We start from the raw sequence: 26,576 nt of genomic DNA, 5'->3' as shown, positions 1-26,576 counted from the left end.
TTTTTTCACAAAAATGACCCACTTTTTCAGATCGTATGGTTCAGTGCCTTTATTTTTAAAATGAGTAAACTAAAGCCTAGAGAAATAAAATGCTAACGCAGGACTATATAACTGGTGAATAAAGTAGAAATAACATCAGACTGGAAATCTGAAAATTCTGTTTTTTGGAGTACAGTTCAGTGCTTTTCAATACCAGACTGCTTCATGAAAAGGCTGACAATTTGGCTTGGGGCAAAGTAGGTTTGAAAGGGAATATAGGACTTAAAATATAGCAACCAGAATTTAACTAAAGTATATTTTTAGGCGTGATTATAGGCATTTTTTTAAATCATAGTTCATTATTTAGTAATCCCTTAACGATTGTTAGGGTGCTTGGCAGGTTAATAAAGTGTGTCTTATTTGTAATTATATTTATTTGTAATTATTTCTAGTTTGTCAGGTCAGCTGTTAGATGAAGAAACTGAAGCTTAGTTTGCTTAGTCTTAAGATTCATGACCGGAAAAGTGTCCATAATAATTTCTCCTTTTTAAAGAAAAATTTTGGCATGACTGTGGTAACCATATCAGAAAGTTTTGGTAGCAATGTTAGAGAAAGACTTAGAAGTGAATCTCTAGCATATATAACCACACAGCATTAGCCAGACCTTTTAAAGAAATATGAGAAAAAGGTTAAAGGCTTAATCGACTCAGCCAAATTTATCCAACAGGATGATAGAACTAGGTTTTTTGTATTTCTAGTTTTAGTGCTATTTCTTTTGGATAATTTTGCCTTTTTGGTTTTAAAAGAAAATGTTCACTAGCCTCTGCTCTCTCATTTTAGTAACCAGAGGGATGGATTACCTGAGATCTGTTGTTAACTAGATAGAATGTGAGTAACTGGAGTGGGGGTGGCCTCTAGAACCAGTCTTTTCTCAGAGAACTCAATTCTTCTTCAACTATGAATAGAAATTAAAAAAAAAACCCTAAATATGAAGGTTAGTCATGGGCTACCATATTGCAGATCCACCTTTTTTTTTTTTAAAGAGAGAGTTCTGTGGCTTGATGTATAACCATAATTATAACCACAACTATCTGTGCATAATTTGTCATTTGGGCTGCTGCTGTTTGCACTGAACAGTACAAACTTTTACTTTGGTTTTGTTATCTGATTATTGGGTCTTTGACACTTAATGGGCACTTCTTATTTTTTTTTATTTAATTTAGAAGTTATGTAACTTCTAAAGCTATGGTTCTCAAGTGTGGTATCAGGATTCCTGGAATTTCCTGAGAGCCTTTCATGGTGTCTATGAGGTCCTTATTTTTCCTACTATGTATCTATGTCAGGTCAGGTTTTCTTCATGTACTTCAACCAGTATAACATATCATAACAGACTGAATGTAAAAACAGATATAAGAATCGGCCTGTCTTCTATTAAGCCAAACAAAAGTATTTGCAAAAAGTGTAAAACATGGTCACTCTTCTCAGAAAATTTGTATTTTATTTTGGAAAAGTAGTTTTTTTTCTTTAATATGGTATTTAACTTCAGGTGAGGCTATTTATCATAGAGCTCTGCCCATCCCTGACCTGCAGTGGGGATATGACCTAAATGGGGAAGATGAGTCATTTTCAGAGGCCAATACGGTTGCTGGAGGAGAGAAAAAGTAGGCTCCTTTTTCTGGTTTCACTAGCTGTCAGAATAATGTAAGCCAGGAACTGCTTGGGGGCCATCATTTTTGCCACACATAGCCTTTCTGAAAGTGAAAAATGCAGAATAGAGAGTCCTGGTGATATGATTTGAACTCCTGGATTCAGAAAAAAAGCCAGCCCCACATATGGGCTTCCTGTTTGTTTGCATGAATAAATTCTTCTTCTGATTACTCAAACAAATATATAGAGTTTTTATGCTAGTTTTAATGGATTTATTATTTCAAACTAAACTAAATTTTTTCTCAATTTTAATTCTTAATAAATATTTATATAATTCTTTTAAATAGCTGTTTGGAGTGATTCCTATTTTTAAAGCATAGAGGGCTCCTGATACCAAAAAGTTTGAGAATCATTGTTGTAGAAATAAGATAGAATCACGCTATTTCTTGGAATGATGTGGGGGAATAAAAGAACTGGCCAGTAGTTTTCAGTGTTATAATTACATGTATTGTGATACATTTTGCAGTGATGAAGAAGTATTAATAGATTGTGTGATGCTCAAGGATGGATCATGTTTAGATATGCTTGTATTTTGATTTTGTAGAATGAACTGGATGTATAATAACTCTTAATGAGTAGTCTTTGCTGTAACTAATTACTGTATATAAGTAATCTATTTTTGCTTTCTTGTTTGAATTAAATGAAGCATGTAATAAACTACAGCAATTAGAATTTTCAATGTATGTATTATGCTTGCTGCAATGAAATTTGGATTTTTAAAAGAGTAATTCTAAGTACAGAATATAAAATCATGACTTTGATGCAAATTAGATATTTTTCCTGAATATAAAATGAAAACTTGGAAGGAACAGACGTGGGTGCATATCCGTGTTCTAAAGTTACTCAGTTAACATATTTAAATTTAATTTTTAATTCCCACTACCACCTCCAGCTCCTTTTCAAGATTACTGAAAATGGAAGCTTGGGTTAAATTCCATGAGTTATATTCTACTGAATTTCTAAAGTCTCCAAGAAACTCGTGCAAAACAAACTTTTTGAAATATTGTATTGGAGTATTATAGCTTTCTTTACAGTCTCATTACTGTTTTGAAAATCTGAAAAACTAAAACACACTGTGGGTGTGTTGGGGGATTAGTACAACCTTTATTTCTGGAGGTGATTTGTTTCTTATTAAGAATATTTAGTTTTTAAAGATATTTTATTATAACATTTGATTTTCTGTATTATTTTGGCTTCTGTAACTTTAGTGTGTGTACTTCCCTCTCCACCCCAGATATAGTTGGAAGAGAATGGCCTTCTTAGATGGTCACTTCTATGCTTTTAAAGGTTATGCATGAAGCTGGAAGTCTCCAACTGAACTGTTTTTAAAAGCAAAGATGCCAGCTGGTCACATTGCTCACACCTGTAAATCCCAACACTTTGGGAGGCCAAGGCAGAAGGATCACTTGAGGCCACGAGTTCAAAACCAGCCTGGTCAACAGAGCAAGACCCTATTTGTACACCCAAACAAAAATTAGCCAGGTGTAGTTGTGTGCACCTGTAGTCCTAGCTACTGGGGCGGCAGCCGTGGGAGGATCTCTTGGCAGGAGTTCAAGGCTTCAGTGAACCATGATTGCACCACCGCCCTCCAGCCTGGGTAACAGCAAGACTTTGTCTCTAAAAAAATGAAATGAAAAAAAAAAAAAAGAACTTTATTAGCTGTATCCTTAACACAGTATATTCAGGAATTGACAAAGTTTTATTTTTGTGCCTTTAAAATCATTGATGTGAATGACTTCATAGTGATTTGGAGATTTAATTTGCCAAAGCTCACTGAAGCAGTTAATTTGAAGTCCTTGGAGAATTAAAATTGGAAACCCCAGTGTTCGTGAATGCTCACTTTGCTCCATTTCACTGGACTCCTGTCCCTCATATGTGTCAAGAAGGTCAAGTAGGCCTTAGGCTGTTTCTGATGGGTTTCCTTGGCCTGGGCTTTTTTAAATTTTTTCTTTCCCAGATAGCCATAAAGCATGCTTGCATTACATTTCCATTCCTATCTAAATTCAGATCCCTGTTTATATGTAACTTGAACAGAGTCCTTCCTTGATGATCTTAAATAATACTTGTTTTATCTTCTCTATTTTCTTTCTCCTTACCTTTCTTCCTTTCTCCTCCTTTACACTTTATCCTTTCAACCTGGATTTTTCCTCGGAGCACGTGTCTACATGACAATACATACTGTAAATGTATGTTTGTGTAATATGCATATTGTCTCCCTCCCACCCTCCAATGTAAATTCCATGGCAACAGTGATGTTTCTAAAAGTTGTATTTTCAGGATATAGAACAGTGACAGAGTAGGTGCTTTTAAAATTTGCTTGAATAATGAATGCGATATTTGGACGATAATCACTAAACCCAGCATACTTATTTTCTTATTTTATTCACCAAACTTTATATGAAGATGAAAGATTCCCTGACAGAAACGAGCCATTGATCTAGTGAGACATATATTTGTATGTATATTCTCTCGCTTAGTAACTATTAATATGTCTCAGATCTTTTGTAGTGTGTATTTTATCTACAGTGTAATTTTTAAAAAATGCTTTTCTATTACTAATACATGTAGATCAGTAATTGAACAGACTACTGTTATTTTATATTTCATATATTTGCATAGTATCTCATGAACAGATTTAAACCTAATGATTATACTCATTGATATTTGTGAGGGATTTACTATCCAATCCAGCGCTTATCTGCCAAGAGCTGTTCAGCCTATGCTTGAAACCATTCTAATGATGGAGAACCCTCAGGCAGTTTGTTCTGCCTTTAGGAGGCCTCCGAGTATTTAAAAAAAAAAAAAAAGAAAAAAAGCCTATCTCTTATTTTAAGCCAAAACCTGTTTGTCTGCTTCTGCTTACTGGCTTTAGTTACATTCCTTGGAGGATATATTGGACAAATGTAAAACTGGCTTTAGTTACATTCCTTGGAGGATATATTGGACAAATGTAATCCTTTTTCCTTGTGAACCTTTCAATTATTTGAAGACTTACCAAGTTCTTTCTGACAGTTCAGTTCTCTAGGCTGAGAATCCCTAGAAAACCATCTAATAATGATATCCATTTACCATCTTGGTCATTTTCTAAGAATCTGTTTGAGTTTGTTTATGCATTTATAAAGGTGGCACCTAGAACTGAAAGCACTAACACTCTACTGCGTAGGAGAGCAGCACTCTTTCCTGTCTAGTTTTCAGTTTTCTGTTTTATTGTATGTTTATAATTTATGTTTCCCCCCAGCCATTTCACACTTTTATTTCCTTTAACTTAACCATTTACTAAAGTACTTAAGTTTTCACCTTCTATTTGCCTTCTACAAATGCTATTATTAAGTTAGATCTCATGCCTTATTTTGTAGTTTTTGCTTTTGTTTGTATTCTTCCCCCTCACCAGCCCCAACACAGACACAGAAGAGTAATTGCAGTTGGAGCACTTGGTGATCAGAATCATACTTTATTGGCAGATTTTGTTGTTTGTGGGAGCTAAGAAGTACTTTTCAAAACTTGATTCTTTTTTTCCCTGATCTATAAGGCAATTTCAGGTCTACTTTTTCTTTCACACATTTTCAGGATGCTAGCAGTATATAGCAGGGGTAAAGAAAAGTCTAGCTCTGACAAGATATATATAGACCATTCAAATTACAAACCTTTTATCAGCAGTGGCAACTGGTAAAGTGCCTCGAACAATCTTGCTAGCCATGGAGATAATTTTTTAAAATAATTTGCTGTATGAATATAGTTTTTTAATTAGGTAATTTGAATGTTTAATTGACTTTGCATAACATCATTACTAGATGTTCAGATAATATAACACTTAAGATAAATAGAAAAGAGAACGTAACGTTTTGCCTTTCTGTTCTTGATACATAACATTTCAGTATATTATTAAATTTCTGTGGTCCATATTTTTTACTCAGCTTTTTGTTTTCAAAAGTATTGAAGTAAAAATGGAACTTCTTGTAGGACTTAAGAAAAATTGTCTCCCAAATGCAAATTCAGTTGTTTTGCCATTAAATGTGAAATTATAACCCCTGCTTCTATATAATTTGAACTTTTAACAAATGTTAAAAAGTCATCTGCCTTTCAGCTTATTTCAAGGATTTACAACTGTATATGGTAGTCTATGTGTTGTGGCTAATGGTTTTTTATTCAGTTCAGATTGCTTCTACAGAAGATGTCTGGAATTCTATCTTGCTGATTTATCAAACTGTGGTTTATAGACCATAATAATTATAAAAATCACAAAAGCCTTCCTCTAGATTTTTAGCTGCTAACATTTTATTTCATTTTAAAAATGTCCTATTTAAAAAATAATGGTGTGAAAATGAAATAGATTTGGTATTTTGTTGAGAGAATTGAAAAATGACAGGTAAGTTAGTGGAAAAACCACTAATAAGTTGAAAATTCACCACAACAATCAAACCAGTATTAAATTACAGCATTTAGACTCAGTGTAGACTGAATTTATTTACAGCAGTTGCAATAAAACACAATAATATTATATATCATAATGATTTCCAGTAAATTGAAATATATTTAGCTTGATGTCTAGTTTGGTTGATGTCTGGTCGATTTGGTTGATAGGGAGTGACTGTAACTCTAGGTGTTTAAAAAGTAAATTGGAAGTCAGGTTTCTGGCACCTTGTTGTAAGAGGCAGTCTAGTGTGGTGGTTGAGAATGTGGACTTTGGAGTATGAGATTTAGTTTTAAATCTTGATTCATCTCCTTGCTATGTAGTCTTGGGAAGTCTACTTAGCTTTTCTCTGAACTTCAGTTTCTTTATCAGTAAAATGAGAGCCCAATATAGTATGTAAAATTAGAAGTGCAGTTCATGGCACAAACTAGGTGTTGAGTAAGTGTTAGTAATTAACTACTGCTATTATTTTATTGTTGGTTACTCTAACTTGTAAAATCTTAAATAATAATTTTAGCTTAGTTATAAACAATTATATCATTCTTTTGAATTGGATGAAAATAGTTCAGACATCAAAAATTTTCTGTCCTGACATTGTTAATTGAAATAAACGAGGCACAGAAAGATTAATGCCGTATGTTACCACTCATATATGGAAGCTAAATAAGTTGGTCTCATATAAGTAGAAAGTAGAATAGTGGTTACCAAATGCTGGGAAGGGTGGTAGGGAGATAGGGAGAGGTTGGTTAACAGATAACAAAATTACGCTGGATTAGAGGAGTAAGTTCTAGTGTTGTTTAACACTGTAGGGTAACTATAGTTAATTTATTATATATTTTCAGATTATATATTTTCAGATAGCTAGAAGAGAAGATTTTGAATGTTCCCAACACAAAGAAATAAATGTTTTAGGTGATAGATATGCTGATTGTTCATTACACATTGCATACAGGTATTAAAATATCGCGTTGTACTCTATGAATACATACAATTATTATGTGTTTGTTTTTTTTTTTAAACTTTCCCTTCTTACCCTGTCCCTCCTTTACTTAGTTCATACTATCATCCTGTCCAAATAGCCGTAGTTTATTTATCCTTCCACATATATATAAACCAGATTTCTCTCTTTTCCCCCAACACAAATGACAAATACTATACAAACCTTTTCTCTGTCTTGCATTTTAAATTTAATAAATTGATATGAAGATTTCTTTAAGGGTTGAAAACTTCGTTACCTGTCTTTTTATCTTTTTGCTACATGTCATTCTTTTGTGTGGATTTTAATACAGTTTATTTTTCCAGTTCTCTAAATGGACATGTGCACATTTTTGATTTTACAATCAATATGACAGTGAATAACTTGTACACATGTCATTTTGAACACGTGAGTATATGTGTAGAATAAATTCGTAGGTGTAAATTGCATTTGTGACCTTGATACTACCAGAGTACTCTATCAGCTACCAGTTTACTCACAGCAGCTCATGTTTACAATTGCGTTTTCATTAGTCTTGCCACCAGAATACATTTTCATATTTATTGGATTTTGCCAACCTGATAACTGAAAAATATTTCAGTGTAACTTAAATTTGTATTTCTCTTATGGGTGAGGTTGTACTTTTACTCATTTAAGAGTCATTTTTATTTCTTTTATGGTTTAGCATCTATTCATATCCTTTGTCTTTTTTTCTCTTATAATGTTAGTCTTGGTAAAAACACTGTGGGTTAGGGGAATTAGCCTTTTTGCGATGAGATAAACTGAGCTTTTTTTTCATTTGTTGACTCTTCATTCTGAGGTTTTTTTGTTTGTTTTTTATAATCACATTACTTTTTTGATAAATGGATTTTGTGTCTTCCTTACTCCAGGGTTAAATAAATTGTGTTTTCCTCTCATATGTTTCCAAGTTTATTTTGTAAAAGGTAACTGCCAAGTTGTCTCAATACATTTTCTTTCTTTTTTTGAGATAGGGTCTTACTCTGTCACCCAGACTGGAACACAGTGATGCGATCCCAAATCACTGGAGCTTTGAACTTCTGGGCTCAGATGATTCTTCCCCCTCAGCCTCCCGAGTAGCTGGGACTACAGGCACACACTACCATGCCTTTTTTTTTTTTTTTTTTTTTTTTTTTGGTAGAGGCTGGGTTTCACCATTTTGCCCAGACTGGTCTTGAACTCCTGGGCTCAAGTGATCTGCCCGCCTAGGTCTCCCAAGGTGCTGTCGTTACAGGATTGATTCACTGTGCCTGGCCTCAATACTGTTTATTGCATAATTTATCTCTTCTTAGTTGGTTTGGATGCCACTTTTATAAAATCTGAATTCCTAGTACATTTGGATCCATTTCTAGACTTTCTTTTTTTGCTGTTTAATATACTGATGGGTATGTTTTTAAGAAATAAAATGGCTACACATAGCATTAAGGAGTGTTAGTATAAAGAGAACTTAATTTCTTCAAGGTCCTCTGTGACCCAGGTGCTTTTTACATGTATTAACTCACTTAACTATTATTCTCACTAATTCAGTTTGTAACTGGAATTTGTAGAATGTGCAGTTGGCTAAATTTTCTTCAATATTGGTTTTTTTCTTTAGCTGTGATGCAGATCCATCCGCCCTAGCAAAATATGTTCTGGCTTTGGTGAAGAAAGACAAAAGTGAAAAAGAGTTAAAGGCATTATGTATTGATCAGCTGGATGTATTTCTTCAGAAAGGTAAAAATACTACTGGTTTAAATACTACTGGTTTAAAAATACTACTATATTTTAAAAAGTCATTTAAGGCGTGGCACGGTGGCTCATGCCTGTAATCCCAGCACTTTGGGAGGCTGAGGTGGGTGGATCACCTGAGGTCAGGAGTTCAAGACCAGCCTGGCCAACATGGTGAAACCCTGTCTCTACAAAAAATATAAAAATTAGCCAGGCATGATGGTGGGTGCCTGTAATCCCGGCCAGTTGGGAGGCTGAGGCAGGAGAATTGCTTGAACCCGGGAGGCAGAGGTTGCCGTGGGCTGAGATCACGCCATTGCACTCTAGCCTGGGTGACAAAGTGAGACTCATCTCACAAAAAATTAAATAAAGTTATTTAAAATAAGTTTATCCACAGAATATTAAAGGAACTCGCTAAGAAGCCCTAATTTTAACACAGTTAAATAAACAGTATTATTATTGAGTATATCCATAGCTTATTTAAAATGGATGCCACCTCTCAGTAATATCCATGTACTTATTCTTAAAGCATGTTGATATTTTTTCTTACGTAGATTAAAAGATTAAGAAAATGACTGCCTATTTATTTAAAGCTAGTACTGCTTAGGAAACTGCTTTCAATCTTACCTAGCACATTGCTTTTCAGCTTTTTGTACTTTGCCACATCTAGATTATGATAGTGTTTGTGTTTGTAACACTGAGTAGGCGACATAGAGAAGACTTAGTCATGGCTGGAGGTGACTAGCCCAGAGGGCTGCAACCATTCCAGTCCCTACCTTCTTGAAAATAGCATGAATCAGTATTGCCTCAGGACTTGTGCCATGGCACACTGGTTGGGAAGCTGTTGATACTAGTATATTTTCTTTCTTTTTACTTTTTTTTTTTGACATGGAGTCTCACTCTGTCACCCAGGCTGGAGTGCAATGGTGTGATCTTGAGTGCAGTGGCGCGATCTCGGCTCACTGCAATCTCCGCCTCCTGGGTTCAAGTGATTCTTCTGCCTCAGCCTCCCTAGTATCTGGAATTACAGGCACCTGCCATCATGCCTGGCTAATTTTTGTGGAGACGGGGTTTCATCATGTTGGCCAGGCTTGTCTTGAACTCCTGACCTCAGGTGATCCACCCGCCTTGGCCTCCCAAAGTGCTGGGATTACAGATGTAAGCCACTGCACCCGGCCAGTACTAGTATATTTTCTAATTTATAAAAGTCAGGGTATATTTCATCATATTAGAGATAAGAGATATGTAAGAGGGGAATTGATCTTAACAAATGTGTTTTAATCTATGGTGTTTGGTTTTATTTTTAGAGACACAGATATTTGTGGAAAAACTTTTTGATGCTGTGAATACAAAGAGTTACCTACCTCCTCCAGAGCAGCCGTCATCAGGAAGCCTGAAGGTAGAATTTTTTCCACACCAAGAAAAAGATATAAAGAAGGAAGAGGTAATGATTTGTGTTATACCGTACAGGTTATTTAAACACATAAGAGGAATAACTAAACTGAGTTTTTATCTTTTACATCTTTGTGTTGGGAGTCCTCAGGACCACTCCCAGTTTAAGTGATTTTTCTAGGAGGACTCATAGGACTCTGCATATAATTATGCTTATGGCCCTGGCTTATTTCAGCAAAAGGATATAAAGCAAAGTCAGCAAATGTAAAAGGTGTATGAGGCCAAGTCCAGTGGAAAACAAGCACAAGCTTACAAAGTCCTCAGAGTTGCACAGGATGTGCTTAATTCCCCTAGCAGTGAACTGTAACAACACATGGGGATTAGGCAAGCTCCTTAGAAACTCTGCCCTGCGTTCTTATTTGGAACTGGTCACATAGGCACCGCCTACCTAGTATGTATCAAAATTCCAGACTTCTGGGAGGAGGGCAGATGTTCAGTGTAGACCATATTGTTTCATAAATAATTCAGGCACAGTGAACCATTCCTTATCGGGTAATGGGAACCCTCGAGAAATCAAAGTGCCCAGGAGCCAGCCAAAGGCCAGCCTTACAAGCATGCTGGCTTTCTAAGGATAGTATTGTCAGGCCTGCTTTTACTCTGCACAATATCTTACAGACATAGAGTCTTAATATCTGTTCTATGAAAATAATTAGGTTGACAATTGGTCTGTTTGCTTTTGTCATACATGTATTTAGTAGGGGACTGTTTTTAAGGTAGTAAAACACAAGGACTTTCACAGGACAGTGGAAATGACTTCATACTTCAAGAGGTCCCGAAATTTTTGTGTGTATTTTATAACCTCTCTTCACCCTTATTTAATAGTCATCTAATAATTTATATCTTTTCAATTTGATGTTGAAAGATTATAATTTGGCCAGAGTGAGCGTGGCTCATGCCTGTAATCCCAGCACTCTGGGAGGCTGAGGCGGGAGGATCGCTTGAGCCCAGGAGTTTGAGACCAGTCTGGGTTATATAGTGAGACCTCATCTCTATGAAAAAAATTTTAAAATTAGCCAGGTGTGATGGGGTGGTGCATGCCTGTAGTCCCAACTACTTGAGGGGCTGAGGTGGGAGAACTGCTCGAGCCCCAGAGCCTGAGGGTGCAGATCGAAGCACTACACTGCAGCCTAGGCAACTGAGCAAGACCCTGTCTAAAAAAAACAAAACAAAACAAAAAAAAAAAAAAACTATAATTTTAGTGAAAATAATTGTTGGCAGTTAAGCCATTATGTTTCTGCATTTAGCCCTAGCTTTAGGTCACACAAATCTTGGTTAAAATTTTGGTACTACACATCACTGGTTTGTGACCTTGAAAACATTACTTTTCTGAGCCTCATTTTACTCAGCTGTGAAATGGAAATATTAAAGGTTCTTGTGAGGAATAAGTAAAATAATGTATATAAAACACCAATCAAGTGCTTTATATACATTATTTTACTTCTCACACGTGGCACATGGTAGGTTGTCAGTAAATGGCAGCTGCTGTCATTTTTGAGATTGTAAGAAATGTTGCTGTTGTGACCTTTGTTTTTTTCTCCTTTTATGCTTTTTCCAGATTATATATAAATAATACATTTTATTATGCAATAAAATATATATATTATGTAATCTCAAATATATTTATATCTCTATCTGAATATATTTACACACATGTATATTTATATATTTTCATATACACATACCCACATGTAACGTCCCAATCAGTTTTATCTGCCTGGGAAGACCAGAAATGTAATTTATAACTGAACCTATTTCATACCTAACAGTATAAGGGTTCTGTTAGGAAGAAAGGGACGGTGGATATTGTGTTGGCAATTGCTTATGCAACATAGAGATAATGCAGTGGTTTATTCAAGTTTTGCCTACTGGTGGAACTTTGGGTTGGTTTCAGATTTTTGCTGTTTTATACTTTGGCCGGGCGCAGTGGCTCACGCCTGTAATTCCAGCACTTTGGGAGGCTGAGGCGGATGGATCACCTTAGGTCAGGAGTTCGAGACCAGCTTGGCCAACATGGTGAAAGCCCGTCGCTACTAAAAAATACAAAAATTAGCCAGGCATGGTGGCAGGTGCTTGTAATCCCAGTTACTTGAGAAGCTGAGACAGGAGAATCGCTTAAACCTGGGAGGCAGAGGTTGTAGTGAGCTGAGACCACGCCATTGCACTCCAGCCTGTGTGACAAGAGTGAAACTCTGTCTCAAAAAAAAAAACACTATATATATATATATATATATCCTTTAATTCTCAGAAAATCTTGAGTAAATCACTGTCCCTTGGCTTGAGTAGTCTTCCCCTAAATCGAGTTAGTAGCAAAGCCTTAGTCTTATTATCTATTGATGTAATAATACTTCCTGTTTTTTCAACTAATTGTGGGAGATACTTATCCCTGATCTTTCAGAATTGTTGAAATGCCAGATGGCAGTCTACGTTTAAAATGCTGTGGCTATACTAAAAGTTTGCAGATGGGCATGTACTGTGGAATATGGTGATCTGTTAGATTACTCGCAAAAGTGCATTGAGTAAATAGAAGGGAAAGAGTGCATCAGAAGGGTGGTATTAGTACCTGGTTTTTTGTCTGGTCTGGGAGGAGAGCTGGAATAGGTGGAAAGAGTACGAAAGTACTTGAATTTAAAAAGGCAAACTGTTGAAAGAACGCTTTAAAGATTATTTCTCCTAGTTTGGTCTGTTAATAGGATTTCCATTTGATTTCTCATCTAAAGTGGCACACTTTTTTTTTTTTTTTTTTTTTGAGATGGAGTCTTACTCTATTGCCCAGGCTGGAGTGTCATGGCGCCATAGCGGCTCACTGCAACCTCGCCTCCTGGGTTCAAGCAATTCTCCTCCCTCAGCCTCCCGAGTATCCCTCCTGTAATCCCCTTCTGGGATTACAGGCGCGTGCCACCATGCCCAGCTAATTTTTGTATATTTAGTAGAGATGATATTTCAGCATGTTGACCAGGCTGGTCTTAAACTGCTGACCTCAAGTGATCCACCCACCTCTGCCTTTAAAATGGCTGGGATTACAGGTGTTAGCCAATGTGCCCAGCCTAAAGTGGCACATTTTGACAGTCAGAAGCTCTTATCAAAAGGATGCTGGAACAGCTGGCATAAACTGGGACACGTGTACCCTGTGCGTAGACTACCTGCATAAGAATATCTTATGGTTCTCAGTAACACAAAATCTTGAGCCCTATCTTACTTATAGAAGCCACTTGCACAATATTTCCTGAATTTGTTTAACCTCTAAGTCCCTTTTTTCTAATTATCTAGAAAAACAGTGATTCTTATCGTTCCTATTGTTGAGGACCATTATTCTCAACAATATAGTCTGGAGAAGGTAGCAATGAGAATATTTTCCAAGGTTGCTTTCTAGTAGCTGTATAATGTGAATGGAGGCACCTTGTAGGAAACAGAAATATATAGCTGTCATGCTGCTGTGAGAAACTGGAGAACTATTTCACCTTATACATTGTTTTCCCAGATATATATATATATATGATATTATATATTAAATAATATATATTATATATAATTATATATTAAATAATATATTATATGTAATATTATATATTATATAGTAATATATAATAAACATTTATGTATATATTTATATATAAATATATAAATACATTAGAACTCACTGAGTCATAAATACATACACACATAAACATATACATATTTATATATTTATATATTTTATATATTATTATATATTATATATAAAAATATGTATTTTATATATTATTATATATTATATATAAAAAGATATATTTATATATAATATATATTTAAATTTATATATATTTTAAATTTATATATAAATTTATGTTATATATAAAAATATATAAATAATATATGTATATATTTATAGATTTATATATTTTTACATATTTTACATATATTTTATATAAAGTATTTATTATAAATATATATTTTATATAAATATATAAATTATATATAATATTTATATATAATATATGTTGTATAATTTATATATATTATATAATATATAATTTACTATATATTATATAATATATAATACATAAAACATAAATATGTATTATATATTATATATTTATATTATATATTATATAATATATAACATATACAATATATTTAATAAATACAATAATATATATAAATATATAATATGTATGTTATATAAATATACATTTATATATATAAATATATGTTTGTGTGTGTGTGTGTGTGTGTGTGTGTATTTATGACTTGGTGAGTTCTAATGTGTTCTCCTATATTCCTTGATGTGTTTGGTACCAGACCAAATCCATGAAACCAAAACACGAATGTATGTTAGACTTTTGAAAGAGGAATAAAATTGGATTTCCATTAATTATGTTAAATGAGCATACTTGCTTAAAATGTTTTCTCACCAATGTAATCATTTCATTATAGTTAAATGATTATACTTAGTAGAGAAATTTGTTTGGATACTTTTAGAAGATGACAATTTTGCTTCTACATTATATAAACTAATTTTAATGTTAATTAAATTTTATTTAATGTTAATTAAATGTTAATGTTAATAAAGTCATTAAAGTAGTAATGTGTCTAAGGCTTTTTTTTTTTTCGAGGCAGAGCCTCACTCTGTCGCCCAGGCTGGAGTGTGCACTGGCGCGATCTCAGCTCACTGCAACCTCTGCCTGCCGGATTCAAGCGATTCTCTTGCCTCAGCTTCCAGGGTAGCTGGGATTACAGGCCCCTGCCACTGTGCCCAGCTAGTCTTTGTATTTTTAGTAGAGACGGGGTTTCACCATGTTGTCCAGGCTGGTCTCGAACTTCCAACTTCGTGAACTACCCGCCTCAGCCTCCCAAAGTGCTGGGATTACAGGCATAAACCACTATGCCCAGCCCTATCTAAGGCTATTTAACAGTGGAATAACTACTAAACTTGTACACTTTTTTTTTTTTTTTTTAATCAGATCACTAAGGAGGAAGAGCGAGAGAAGAAGTTTTCTAGAAGGCTAAATCACAGTCCTCCCCAGTCAAGCTCCCGATACAGGGAAAATAGGTGAGCGGTTCATGGAACCATATTCAGTGTTTCGATGTAAGTTATCTTTTATATGAATGTTTAGACTTGGGTTATCTTTTATGCAGGGACAAGTAATATCTACTCTTTTATTGGTCTAGGAAAATATACCTAGGTCCGTTTCTACCACGAAAATCTAGGTCAGATTTGTAGATCTTGGGAATGAGTTTAGAACAGTGCTTGACATATTAGCTGCTTATTTTTTTATTCCTAACTTCAGATTCCAGTAGAATCGTTTTTTTTTTCTTGAGACGGAGTCTTGCTCTTTCACCCAGGCTGGAGTGCAGTGGCGCAATCTCGGCTCACTGCAGGCTCCGCCCCCCGGGGTTCACGCCATTCTCCTGCCTCAGCCTCCTGCGTAGCTGGGACTACAGGCGCCCGCCACCTCACCCGGCTAATTTTTTGTATTTTTAGTAGAGGCGGGGTTTCACCGTGTTAGCCAGGATGGTCTCCATCTCCTGACCTTGTGATCCGCCCACCTCGGCCTCCCAAAGTGCTGGGATTACAGGCGTGAGCCACCATGCCCGGCCTCCAGTAGAATCTTAATGTGTGGGTCTTTTTTTTTTTGCCTGCTGTTTCCATTTAGTGTGATTAAATTGTTTTTCTCATTCAGGCTTCAAAAGCACTTAGAATACAATGCATGTGATACATGTCTGTAAGTGTGAGATTATATGTACGGGATAGTATGTTCTATATGTACTCTAAGTCTTATGTTTAGATGCCTTTATCTACAGATGCCTAATTGTATAGTTGCCAATGTGTAATAAGACTAAGGGTTAAGGCTTTAAAAAGATTGTTTTTCATTTAAAAGGAATTTAAAGTACTGAATATTAAGCTCAGTTTTTTCAGTTGTCTGATGGTAGGATAAAAAGTTAAGTTACAAAAATTAAATATAACCTTTGCATTTAATTAGTTTTTTCCTGTGTCACTTAAAAATTATTTGTATAAAAGTGATCACATATTTCTTTAGAAGCCGTGATGAGAGGAAAAAAGATGATCGTTCTCGCAAAAGAGATTATGATCGAAACCCTCCTCGAAGAGATTCATACAGAGACCGGTACAATAGAAGACGAGGGCGCAGTCGCAGTTATAGCAGGAGTCGAAGTCGAAGTTGGAGTAAAGAGAGGCTTCGTGAGAGGGACAGAGATAGAAGCAGGACTAGAAGCAGAAGCAGAACACGAAGCAGGGGTAAATAGTATATTTTGGTTATCTTTTTATTATGAAAAACTCCATGTTTAAATGTTTTTAAAAATTGCTTAACATTTTGTCAGCGTTGTCTTCATTTTTTTCTATTATGATGTATTCTGTTGTCCTAGAGAATGCTTTTTAAAAATTCCTTTAAAAGTTTTATTCCTTGCAGATTAAAATCACAGTTACCACTACACATTCAACAGGATAGCCACAATGATACAGACTGATTCTATTCCATGTTGGTGAGAATGTAGATAAGCTGCAACTCTTTGGAAAACATTTTGGCAGTATGTAAAAATGTTAAAACTACACTTAGCATATGGGTCTGCTATTCTACTTCTTACTGTTTACCTGGAAGAAATGAAAGTGTATGTCCACACAGATATTTGTTCACAAAAGTTCATAGCAGACTTATTTGTAAGAGCCAGATCTAGAAACAGCCTAAATGTCCATCAAGGGGTGAATGTATAAACATGTTGTGGTATATCCATACCATAACATGGATAAAAAGAAAAGAACTATTGATACATCCAACAAAATGGATGAATCTCAGTATAATTATGCTGAGTGAAAGAAGCAGGACAACAATACATATGTATATTAAAAAATTTTTTTTCTTAGTCTTTGTTTTCGTGACAGAGTATCACTCTGTCGCCTAGGCTGGAGTGCAGTGGCGCTGTTTCAGCTCATTGCAACCTCCACCTCCTGAGTTCAAGCGATGATCATGCCTCAGCCTCCCAAGTAGTTGGGATTACAGGCAAGTGCCGCCATGCTCGGCTAATTTTTGTATTTTTAGTAGTCACGTTGGGGGTTTCACCAGGTTGGCCAGACTGGTCTCAAATTCCTGACTTCAGTGATCCACCCGCCTCAGCCTCCTAAAGTGCTGAGATTATAGGCCTGAGCCACTGTGCCCAGCCTAAAGTTTTTAAAAATGCAAACTAATCTGTGATGACAGAGAGCAAAGCCAGTCGTTGCCTGAGATGGAGTAAAGGAGGGATGATAGATTACAGATTACAAAGGGGCATGAGGATTCTTTTGGAAGTGATGAGTATGTACATCATTTAGTTGTGGTATTGGTTTCAGAGGTGTATACCTTGATTAAAACTTATACAGTTTAAATATGTTCAGTTTATTATGTATCAGTTATACTTCAAAACTATTTTTAATAGTTTAAAAAGTTTTATTTCAGACATATATTTTTGCAAGAGCATGTCATTCCCAACATGTATAATTTTCTTCTAGTACATGTTATTGAAAGTAAGATGTTGTAGTAAAACACCTAAAACACTTTTCAGTAAAACACCTTTTCTCAAACTTTGTTTGCTACTCTTAATACTATTTATGGCCTCTGTATAAGCCCTGTATTCTGTTACTCCTAGAAATTTTCCCCTGCTGTGATCTAGGTATACTAGGCTTCATGGAATGTTACTTCACTTAACTAATCTCTTTAATTTCTTTTCTGTTTCCTGAGGACCATATGTATAGTCTAGTTAATTTCTTTGTGCGTATTTAATATGAACTCCTTCTGGCTCATCCGTTCTTATCTTAATAAACAGCCATTGTAGTAACTTTAGATGGATGACTACAAAATGTTCATCACAGGAAAAATAACCGTACTTTATTGCATGTTTTGTCTTGTGGTCTGTAATTATGCATACTAAGATTGTGATGAAGAAAATATAAAATTCCTTTTTTCTATAAACAAAACTCTAAGGAAAAACACTGAATACGGCAGCGTTACCTGGTTTTGTAGTTTGGGTTATATTGAAAAGAAATCGCTTAATTTAATTAATATTAATTGAATATTTTTTAAAATAAAAGGAGTATGCAAAATTTAAAACTTTTTTTTCTATGTTTATAAAAATATCACTTTCTTAGATCTGGGACTTGGTTTTTTTTTAATACAGTGTAGTTTTATATGTCATTTATCTTTTGTTGCAGAAAGGGATCTGGTAAAACCTAAATATGACCTGGATAGAACAGATCCATTAGAAAATAATTATACTCCAGTCTCTTCGGTACCTAGTATTTCATCTGGCCACTACCCTGTACCTACTTTGAGCAGCACTATTACAGTAATTGCTCCTACTCATCATGGAAACAATACTACCGAAAGTTGGTCTGAATTTCATGAAGACCAAGTGGACCATAACTCTTACGTAAGACCACCCATGCCAAAGAAACGGTGTAGAGACTATGATGGTAAGTCTTTCAGCTGTTTCATGAGGTATTAATATTTCCAGCTGCCTAAATTCTGTGTTTATGTTGTACACAGTTATTCAAAGACTTACCTCTGAAAAGTGGGAAATTAGCCTTAATCACTTTTTGAATTCCTCAATATGATTGAAACATTTATTAGTTGCCACTAATTTGATTATCAATTTAAAGATAGTATTTATTTGCAAGTAAGTCTTAATAAATTGTGGGAGTTTACCAAACGAGTAAATATCTACTGAGTTTTTATCAGGGAATCTGCTACTGAAACATTATTGACAAAACTCATTTCTTTAGAATGAGTGATTATTGGACTGTAAGTAGAAATGTACCTAGAAATGTAAATGTCACCTTTGTAAGAATTTTATTAAAGAATTGAAGACTTTTGGCTGGGCACAGCGGCTCACGCCTGTAATCCCAGCACCCAACCCCTCAGGAGGCTAAGGCGGGCGGATCATGAGGTCAGGAGATCTAGACCATCCTGGCTAACATGGTGTGCAACCCCATCTCTACTAAAAATACAACAAATTAGCTGGGCGTGGTGGCCGGCGCCTGTAGTGCCAGGTACTCGGGAGGCTGAGGCAGGAGAAGGCGTGAACCTGGGAAGTGGAGCTTGCAGTAAGCCAAGATCGCACCATTTCACTCCAGCCCGGGTGACAGAGCGAGACTCCATGTCAAAAAAAAAAAAAAAGAATTGAAGACTTTTAAGGATTTACTGTAAAAGATAAGTAGTATTAAAGCCATCATTGCAATTTTTTTAGTTTCAAGCGAGAGATTTAAATGAAGGACATTTCTAAAGACAAAAATATGACAAAAATTATATTTAAGTCTGATATCTCTTGTTAGGTTATTTTCATTTGTGGTGTGTGTGTGTATGTGTTTTTTTTTTTTTTTTTTTTTTTTTAGTATGCATACGTTAGTTTAACATTGCTCTAAAGTAATGCCTGAGCCTGGGAAATTTATAAAGAAAAGAGGTTTCTTTGGCTCATGGTTCTGCAGACTGTACAAAAAGTGTAGTGCCAGCATCTGCATCTGGTGAAGGCCTCAGGAAGTTTACAATCATGGTAGAAGGCGAAGGGAAAGCAACTAAGAGGGAGCAAGAGTGGGGTTGGTGGTGGGGGAGGTGCCATGCTCTTTTAAACAACCAGCTCCTGTGAACTAATAGAGGGCAAACTCACTTGTTACCTTGGGGAGGGCACCAAGCTATTCATGAAGGATCTACCCCCATGACCCTAACACCTCCTACTGGGCCCCACCTCCAACATTGTTTGTCACATTTCTCTTTTTCCTCTTTGTTTTTTTTTTTTTTTTTTTTTTTTTTTCTGAGGTGGAGTCTCCCCCTGTACCCCAGGCTGGAGTGCAATGACACAGTCTTGGCTCAGTGCAACCACCGCCTCCCGGGTTCTAGTGTTTCTCCTGCCTCACCCTCCCTAGTAGCTGGGCTTATAGGCACTGGCCACCACGTCCAGCTAATCTTTGTATTTTTAGTAGAGATGGGGTTTCACCATGTTGGTCAGGCTGGTCTCGAACTCCTAACCTTGGGTGATCCACCTGCCTCAGACTCCCAAAGTGCTGGGATTACAGGCGTGAGCTACCACGTCCAGCCAGATTACATTTCAACATGAGATTTGGAGAGGATAAACATCCTAACTATATCAGTATGTTAAATATACTATCACTTTACAAGTATTTATATTACTGGAGAAGATCAGGTAGCTCTTGGGAAATGGTTAATTATACTTTTGTCCAATATTAAAAATATTCATATTTTTAAATATTTTACTTTTGCTAACTTAGAGAAAGTATATATTTCCAGTGCTTTTGACATTTGTTTCTAACTATTCCTTCCTCATAGAAAAGGGTTTTTGTATGAGAGGAGACATGTGTCCTTTTGATCATGGAAGTGATCCAGTAGTTGTAGAAGATGTGAATCTTCCTGGTATGCTGCCTTTCCCAGCACAGCCTCCTGTTGTTGAAGGACCACCTCCTCCTGGACTCCCCCCACCTCCACCAATTCTTACACCCCCACCTGTGAATCTCAGGCCCCCAGTGCCACCTCCAGGTCCATTGCCACCCAGTCTCCCACCTGTTACAGGTAAGTAAATCTGTTTGTTTGCCTGTATTTATCTAGCCATTCTTAGTCTATTTTTAAAACTTAATAGATTCTTAAAAGTATCTAAAGGAATCCCAAAAATACCTGATAGAAATTAATAGCAATATACTTCCATTTGGAATACACCTCCACTTTGTAGCCGGTGCCAAGCCAGTTACTACGGTTTGGAATGACCCTGTGAATTAAGTACATCACTGGTAAAACCCAGCCGCCTGCAGGCCTTCATAGCTTAAGGCAAACCTGCTTTGGAATGTATTAAAAGGATATTTGACCCTGGATATCTAATTCAGTTGTAAGGGCTTGGTGTTTGTACATATTATAGTTTGATAAATGAGAAGATTATGTTCGGATGTGCAATAACTTGTTTTATTTGTTTGCTTTCAGATGATATTTCTTATTCTTTGGTTTTGACAGGACCACCACCTCCACTTCCTCCTTTGCAGCCATCTGGCATGGATGCTCCTCCAAACTCTGCAACCAGTTCTGTTCCTACTGTAGTAACAACTGGCATTCATCACCAGCCTCCTCCTGCTCCACCCTCTCTTTTTACTGCAGGTGCAGTTTTGGCCCTTTTTGTATTCGTAATGTAACACAGTTTTAGATGAAGAATTTTAAAATGTCTAGAGAGAATTGCTCTGTGAGGACTACTTTTTCTCACTAGTAGGCATGGTGAATGAACATTAAATAAGCCCTCAGTTATGAATGTTTTCAAAAAAAATTTTCTTTTTAATAACTTTAAAATAATTTTCTTTTTGATACAGATAAAGCATGTTATATGTTAATATGTTATATTGTTTACTTTTTCTCTTATCAATATTAAAAAATTACCAAGTGGAGTTTTATAATTGTTTTTTAATTACAGTTTTTGTATTACCAGATACATATGACACAGATGGCTACAATCCTGAAGCCCCAAGCATAACAAACACTTCCAGACCTATGTATAGACACAGAGTGCATGCACAAAGGCCCAACTTGATAGGACTAACATCAGGGGATATGGATTTGCCACCCAGAGGTACTATAATTAATCTTTCCTTCTTGTCATTTTCATAATATAAACAGTGGGAAAACATTTATAAAGAACAGTTGGTCTTGCCTTTATTGGGGTTGGATAAGGAATGGTGATTTATTTTATTTCATTTTATTTTTGGAGACAGAGTCTCACTCTGTGGCCTAGCCTGGAGCGCAGTAGCGTGATCTCAGCTCACTCTAACCTTTGCCTCCCCTTCAAGTGATTTTCCTGCCTCAGCCTCCTGAGTAACTGGGATCACAAGTGCATGCCACCATGCCCAGCTAGTTTTTGTATTTTTAGTAGAGATGGGATTTCACCATATTGGCCAGGCTGGTCTTGAACTTCTCTGACCTCAAGTGATCCGCCTGCCTTGGCTTCCCAAAGTGCTGGGATTATAGGCTCGAGCCACCGTGACTGGCCGGGATGGCGATTTTGTTTGTTCCCTGTATCCTTCTTTCCGCCGTTGGAGAAAATATATTGTGTAATTCTGTATTTGTGGTAGAGGTGACACGTTATTATACAATTATTACACTGTCCAAGAGGGAAAGGAATTTCCTTTAAGAAGCACGTTTTCTTGGGTAGCCTTTTTTTTTTTTTTTTTTTTGTAATTTGTATCATTTGTAATCTTGAGAGTAATGCTTTAATTCCTAAAGATAAGTTTATTCCTAGTTTGGAAAATCAAATAGTGCTTGGTATTTATTTTTGCTGACTTTTCACCTGTTAAAATTTGATATTAGTTTGCGTTTATTTTTAAGCAAAGGATATTATGTGTTAAGAAATGACTGTTAAAGTTTTCTTAGAGGAGACAGACTTTTGGATAAAATTTCTAAAAGGTACAATTTGGGTTGACATAGTCACAAGCTAGGGCAGCAAAGTGCCCTACATCTACAGTGCCCTACATCTAGAGTGCTACACTAGAGATGTAAATGTAAACTAATAAGATTCAGAGGGAGAAAGTTCACATTAATTTGGAAAATACAGTATTTGCTACAGATCACATTTGATATAGGGAAATGAAGGATTGTCAGACATAATGGAAAATATTTCCTGGGCTAATGAAAAATATATCTTTTTCCCTAACCACCTCAATTAAGTTTTAAATCCCATTTTCTTTCCAGTCTTTTCTTGTCTTACCTAGTCAGAATTAAAAATCATTCTTCGTCAGTTGTGAATAAAAGTCTTAAGTAAGTAACAGTGCCTAATGGAGTTTGGTAAATGTGTGATTACTTACATACACTTTGTGTTTTTTCTTTTATTCATTGGAAGCTATCAGATTCTGAGCATCTTCCTTGAATGTTTAAAGGACTTTTTGTAATGAAGGTGTAAGGAACGTTTTAATTCAGATTTATATCCTCTTTTAGGTCATAGGACAACATTTAATGTGGATACCCATTCCTCGTAAATTCTCTTTGAGGAATTTCAATAGCTATTAGTAACAACAACAGAAAAAGTGTTTTTTAACAGCTTGTATGTGAGGGATATATGGATTCCTTGTAATTGAAAAGTTGCCACTTAAGATTTTAACTGCTGTGTGATGTTTACCTATATCCTGAACCTGTCTCCCACCTGGCTAGTTCACAGAAACCCTCTTTTCTTCTTTGGATAACTATTTAGCATGTAGTTTGTTTTCCTTATACCAATATTCCTTGCTTTTACTGGGAACCTTTTAGTGGGAATTTCCACTTCAGTTAACCTTTTACTGGGGATTCCCACTAAAGTCATTTCTTTCTACCTTGCTGCTTTGGAGCTGTAGATACATGCTACTACAGGTCAATATTTATTAGATCCATTCACATGCCAGGGCAATTTCTGGTTGTGATCAAGGGAAGCAAGGGGATCAAACCCATTGCATTTAAATCTTACCATGTACAAGTTGGATGCATGGTAATTTCAGCTCTTAATGCATATTGTTATAGAAAGTGATCCTGTTGAGGGATAAATGTCTGGCATACCTACTTAGAAATTTGAATGCCTTTTCTCATAGAATCATTATTGTACATAGTGATTATTTTAGTACTCTTCTTTAGATACATCATGTACCATTTTTGTTAGCTAGTTTAGGATTGATTTCTCCATTGATAACAGTGATTTTATGTACCAAACAACTGGTTTAGCAACCCATCTAAATTGAGGATTGCCTGTAGTACTTCTGTTTTCTTATCTCTTTTTAGTCCTCTCCCTCCTCCCACCATGTGTTCTCATCTATTCCCAGTTTGGATTTTAAATTTACTGTCCTGGATTGTGACAGATACATAAAAAGCTTATTTATTGTTAATTATATAATTATTACACATTCCTAATAGCCTATAGATGGCCTTAATTTAAATTTGTCATAGACTTATTATTATGTGATAGTTAAACTTTTATGCTTACTGCTTTAAATCTTGAGGGCTATTACTCAGCAAAAGGAAAGAAATTTGGGCCCTTTGATGCATTGAAATTACTAATGTAAAAGTTACCTAGAGGCCCTGACAGTTATTTTTTGCAGAGTTCTAAGGAGGTGGAAAACTTGATGGATGATCTTGGATATAGGGAGGAGGAAGGGTTAAGTAGTTTTCCATTTCTAGTCAATAAAACCAGTGCTGACAATTTTAGGCAGAAAAACAATTCATTAAAAGGATTATTGGGCAAAAATACATTATATAAAACTATTTAATATTAGATCATTTGCTGAGTATATACCAAGAGGAACTTGCTTCTGTGTTTTTAGTACCCTTCTTTTAAATATATATCAGTGAAAGGGATTCTGAATTAGAGAATACAGATGAGATGGAGCAAACTCATTACAATTACTGGAGGCAAAACACGTTATTCCCTCTCTTAGTGAACCTTCAGGTACAGAACATATTAAAGTAAAAAACAAAAGATGTTGGATAGGTCACAGATTCTCCAAAATGGCCGGTGAACCAGTCTTGGGAGACAGGAATAAGACCAAAAATCCTTTTGCAGAACAGGTCCTTGGAAGGTACCACTGGACAGAGAAACATCACATGTGCTAGATACAGGATGTTTCCTAGAGATGTAGGATAAGTCAGAGTTAGACAGAGGAAGAGAATAGATACAGCCTATGTACCCTGTGATACTTCTGAGAAACTGAAGGAATTTTGTGACTGGAAGAGAAGTAGTAAGGAATGTAGAGGGAGGTAAGAGGCTAATTAAAAGCATTTACAGAATTTTAGAATAGAGGTGATAGTAGCTGGGCTAGGGTAATAATAAAAATGAAAAAAATAAGTTTAGTGGAAAGAATTGACAAAACTTGTAACTTATACTGAATTTGGAGGCTTAGGGGTAATAAGTGGATGAAATTAGACCCCCGTTTCCTGCCCTGGATAATTGGGCAGATGATAATGTCATTCATTGAGAAGAACAGCTTTGACAGAAAGATAAATTTAGTTTTGAAGTGTTTAACTTCTTGTCCCTCTGGGGCATTTGAGTAGAAATGTCCAGTGGGAAATAGGATATGGAAGTCTGAGGCCCATGAGAGACATTTGGCTAGAATATACAGATTTTGGAATCATGCATATGTAGAACTTTGGTCCTTAATCTTTTCTTCTGTCCCATTAGTACCAGTGGGAGGTAAAGGGAGATAGATGGAGCCATACCAAAATCTGTAGGTCTGACTTACATAATTTTAAAAACCTTTCTCGTGTGTTTCTAAAATCTTTCTCTCCCCATCCCTACTGAGAATCACTGAAAAAGATGAATGAACCCATGGCAATAGATAAGAAAGTTATTTTAGGAAGGCTATGTAAAGTGAGATGAGAAAACCCAAGTATAACTGCTTGACAAATGTCAGCGTCAAAGTAAATGGACAGAGAAAGGGGAACTTTATAGAAAACTTAGAAATGAAGCCCAAAAGCTGCAGACAAAAGCAAGGAGTGGGGATTCCTAAAAACCCAGGGAATATAATACCTAAGATGGAAAAGAAGATGAACAACAGCCGCAAATTCTCCTGAGAGGTCCAGTAAGAGGACTGGGATGTATTCATAGGCTTAAGCAACAAGTGAGGACATGAGTGATTTTAGCACGAGCAAGTATAGTGCAGTAATGGGAGCAACTGCCAGTTTTCAGAGGATTAGTGAGTGGGTGTTAAGGAAGCCAAGTTAGTAAGTGTGGACATTGATTAGGAAAGGGCTGTGGGGGTATGGAAAGAGATGTTGTTGCTAAAGGGGAAACTGTTTTTACGAGAGTTTCTTTTTTTTTAAATGGAGTAATTAGAGCTGTAATGTTTGAATGTTGATGGGAGGTATCAGTGTCCTGGGAAAGGTTGAAAGTGGAGGAAAGCAGCAGGGGTCCAGAGCGTTGATTCGAGTCTCTGTATGTATGGCATATGTGGGTAGTCATATATCAAATATGACTTGACTGGGATGATTGGGAAAATGGTAGTTTCATTAATAGAAATGTTTAAGAAAAATAAAAGATAGACTTAATATGAAAATAATTCGAATGTTCTGCGTAGTGAGTTTTGAGATACCTGTAGGATTTCCAGAGAGAACCAAGAAGTTGAAAATTTAGAATTGAGTATATGCTCCCCTCCTGCAGGAGACCATAGCTGTGGCCATGAGAGATATTGTACTGAAACAGATCCTCAGTTCTTTTGGTTAGTTAGGTGTTTAGAAATATGTAAGAATAGGATTTTAGACAATCAATTTTGCCATCTATAAAAAAGGAGTTTTTAAGTTAAATTTTTCTATGTGGATTAAGGTTGGCATGTTTTAAACTTTGGAGTCATTTGGGAATAACAGG

At 35.8% G+C, this 26,576-nt stretch overlaps 1 protein-coding gene across 18 annotated transcripts in view; it reads left to right on the top strand.

Annotated features, from left to right (window-relative positions):
• Positions 1-26,576, top strand: part of RBM26 (RNA binding motif protein 26) — an 87,536-nt gene that overhangs the window by 18,515 nt on the left and 42,445 nt on the right. For 7 of the 18 annotated variants that reach the window (XM_030813542.1, XM_030813533.1, XM_030813541.1 and 4 more), the window contains exons 2-9: positions 8,686-8,804; positions 10,106-10,242; positions 15,191-15,279; positions 16,268-16,485; positions 18,430-18,690; positions 20,558-20,797; positions 21,200-21,370; positions 21,678-21,833. In XM_030813542.1, coding sequence (XP_030669402.1) covers positions 8,686-8,804; positions 10,106-10,242; positions 15,191-15,279; positions 16,268-16,485; positions 18,430-18,690; positions 20,558-20,797; positions 21,200-21,370; positions 21,678-21,833 — 1,391 coding nt within the window. The remainder of the gene's footprint in view (positions 1-8,685; positions 8,805-10,105; positions 10,243-15,190; positions 15,280-16,267; positions 16,486-18,429; positions 18,691-20,557; positions 20,798-21,199; positions 21,371-21,677; positions 21,834-26,576) is intronic. The other 11 variants (XM_030813547.1, XM_030813538.1, XM_030813545.1 and 8 more) reach the window with 3 other exon arrangements.

This window comes from Nomascus leucogenys, chromosome 5, assembly GCF_006542625.1.
Source record: "Nomascus leucogenys isolate Asia chromosome 5, Asia_NLE_v1, whole genome shotgun sequence".
NCBI lineage: Eukaryota > Metazoa > Chordata > Mammalia > Primates > Hylobatidae > Nomascus > Nomascus leucogenys.
Note: the sequence above shows the minus strand (reverse complement) of the source record. Positions and strands in the feature narration are given on the sequence as shown.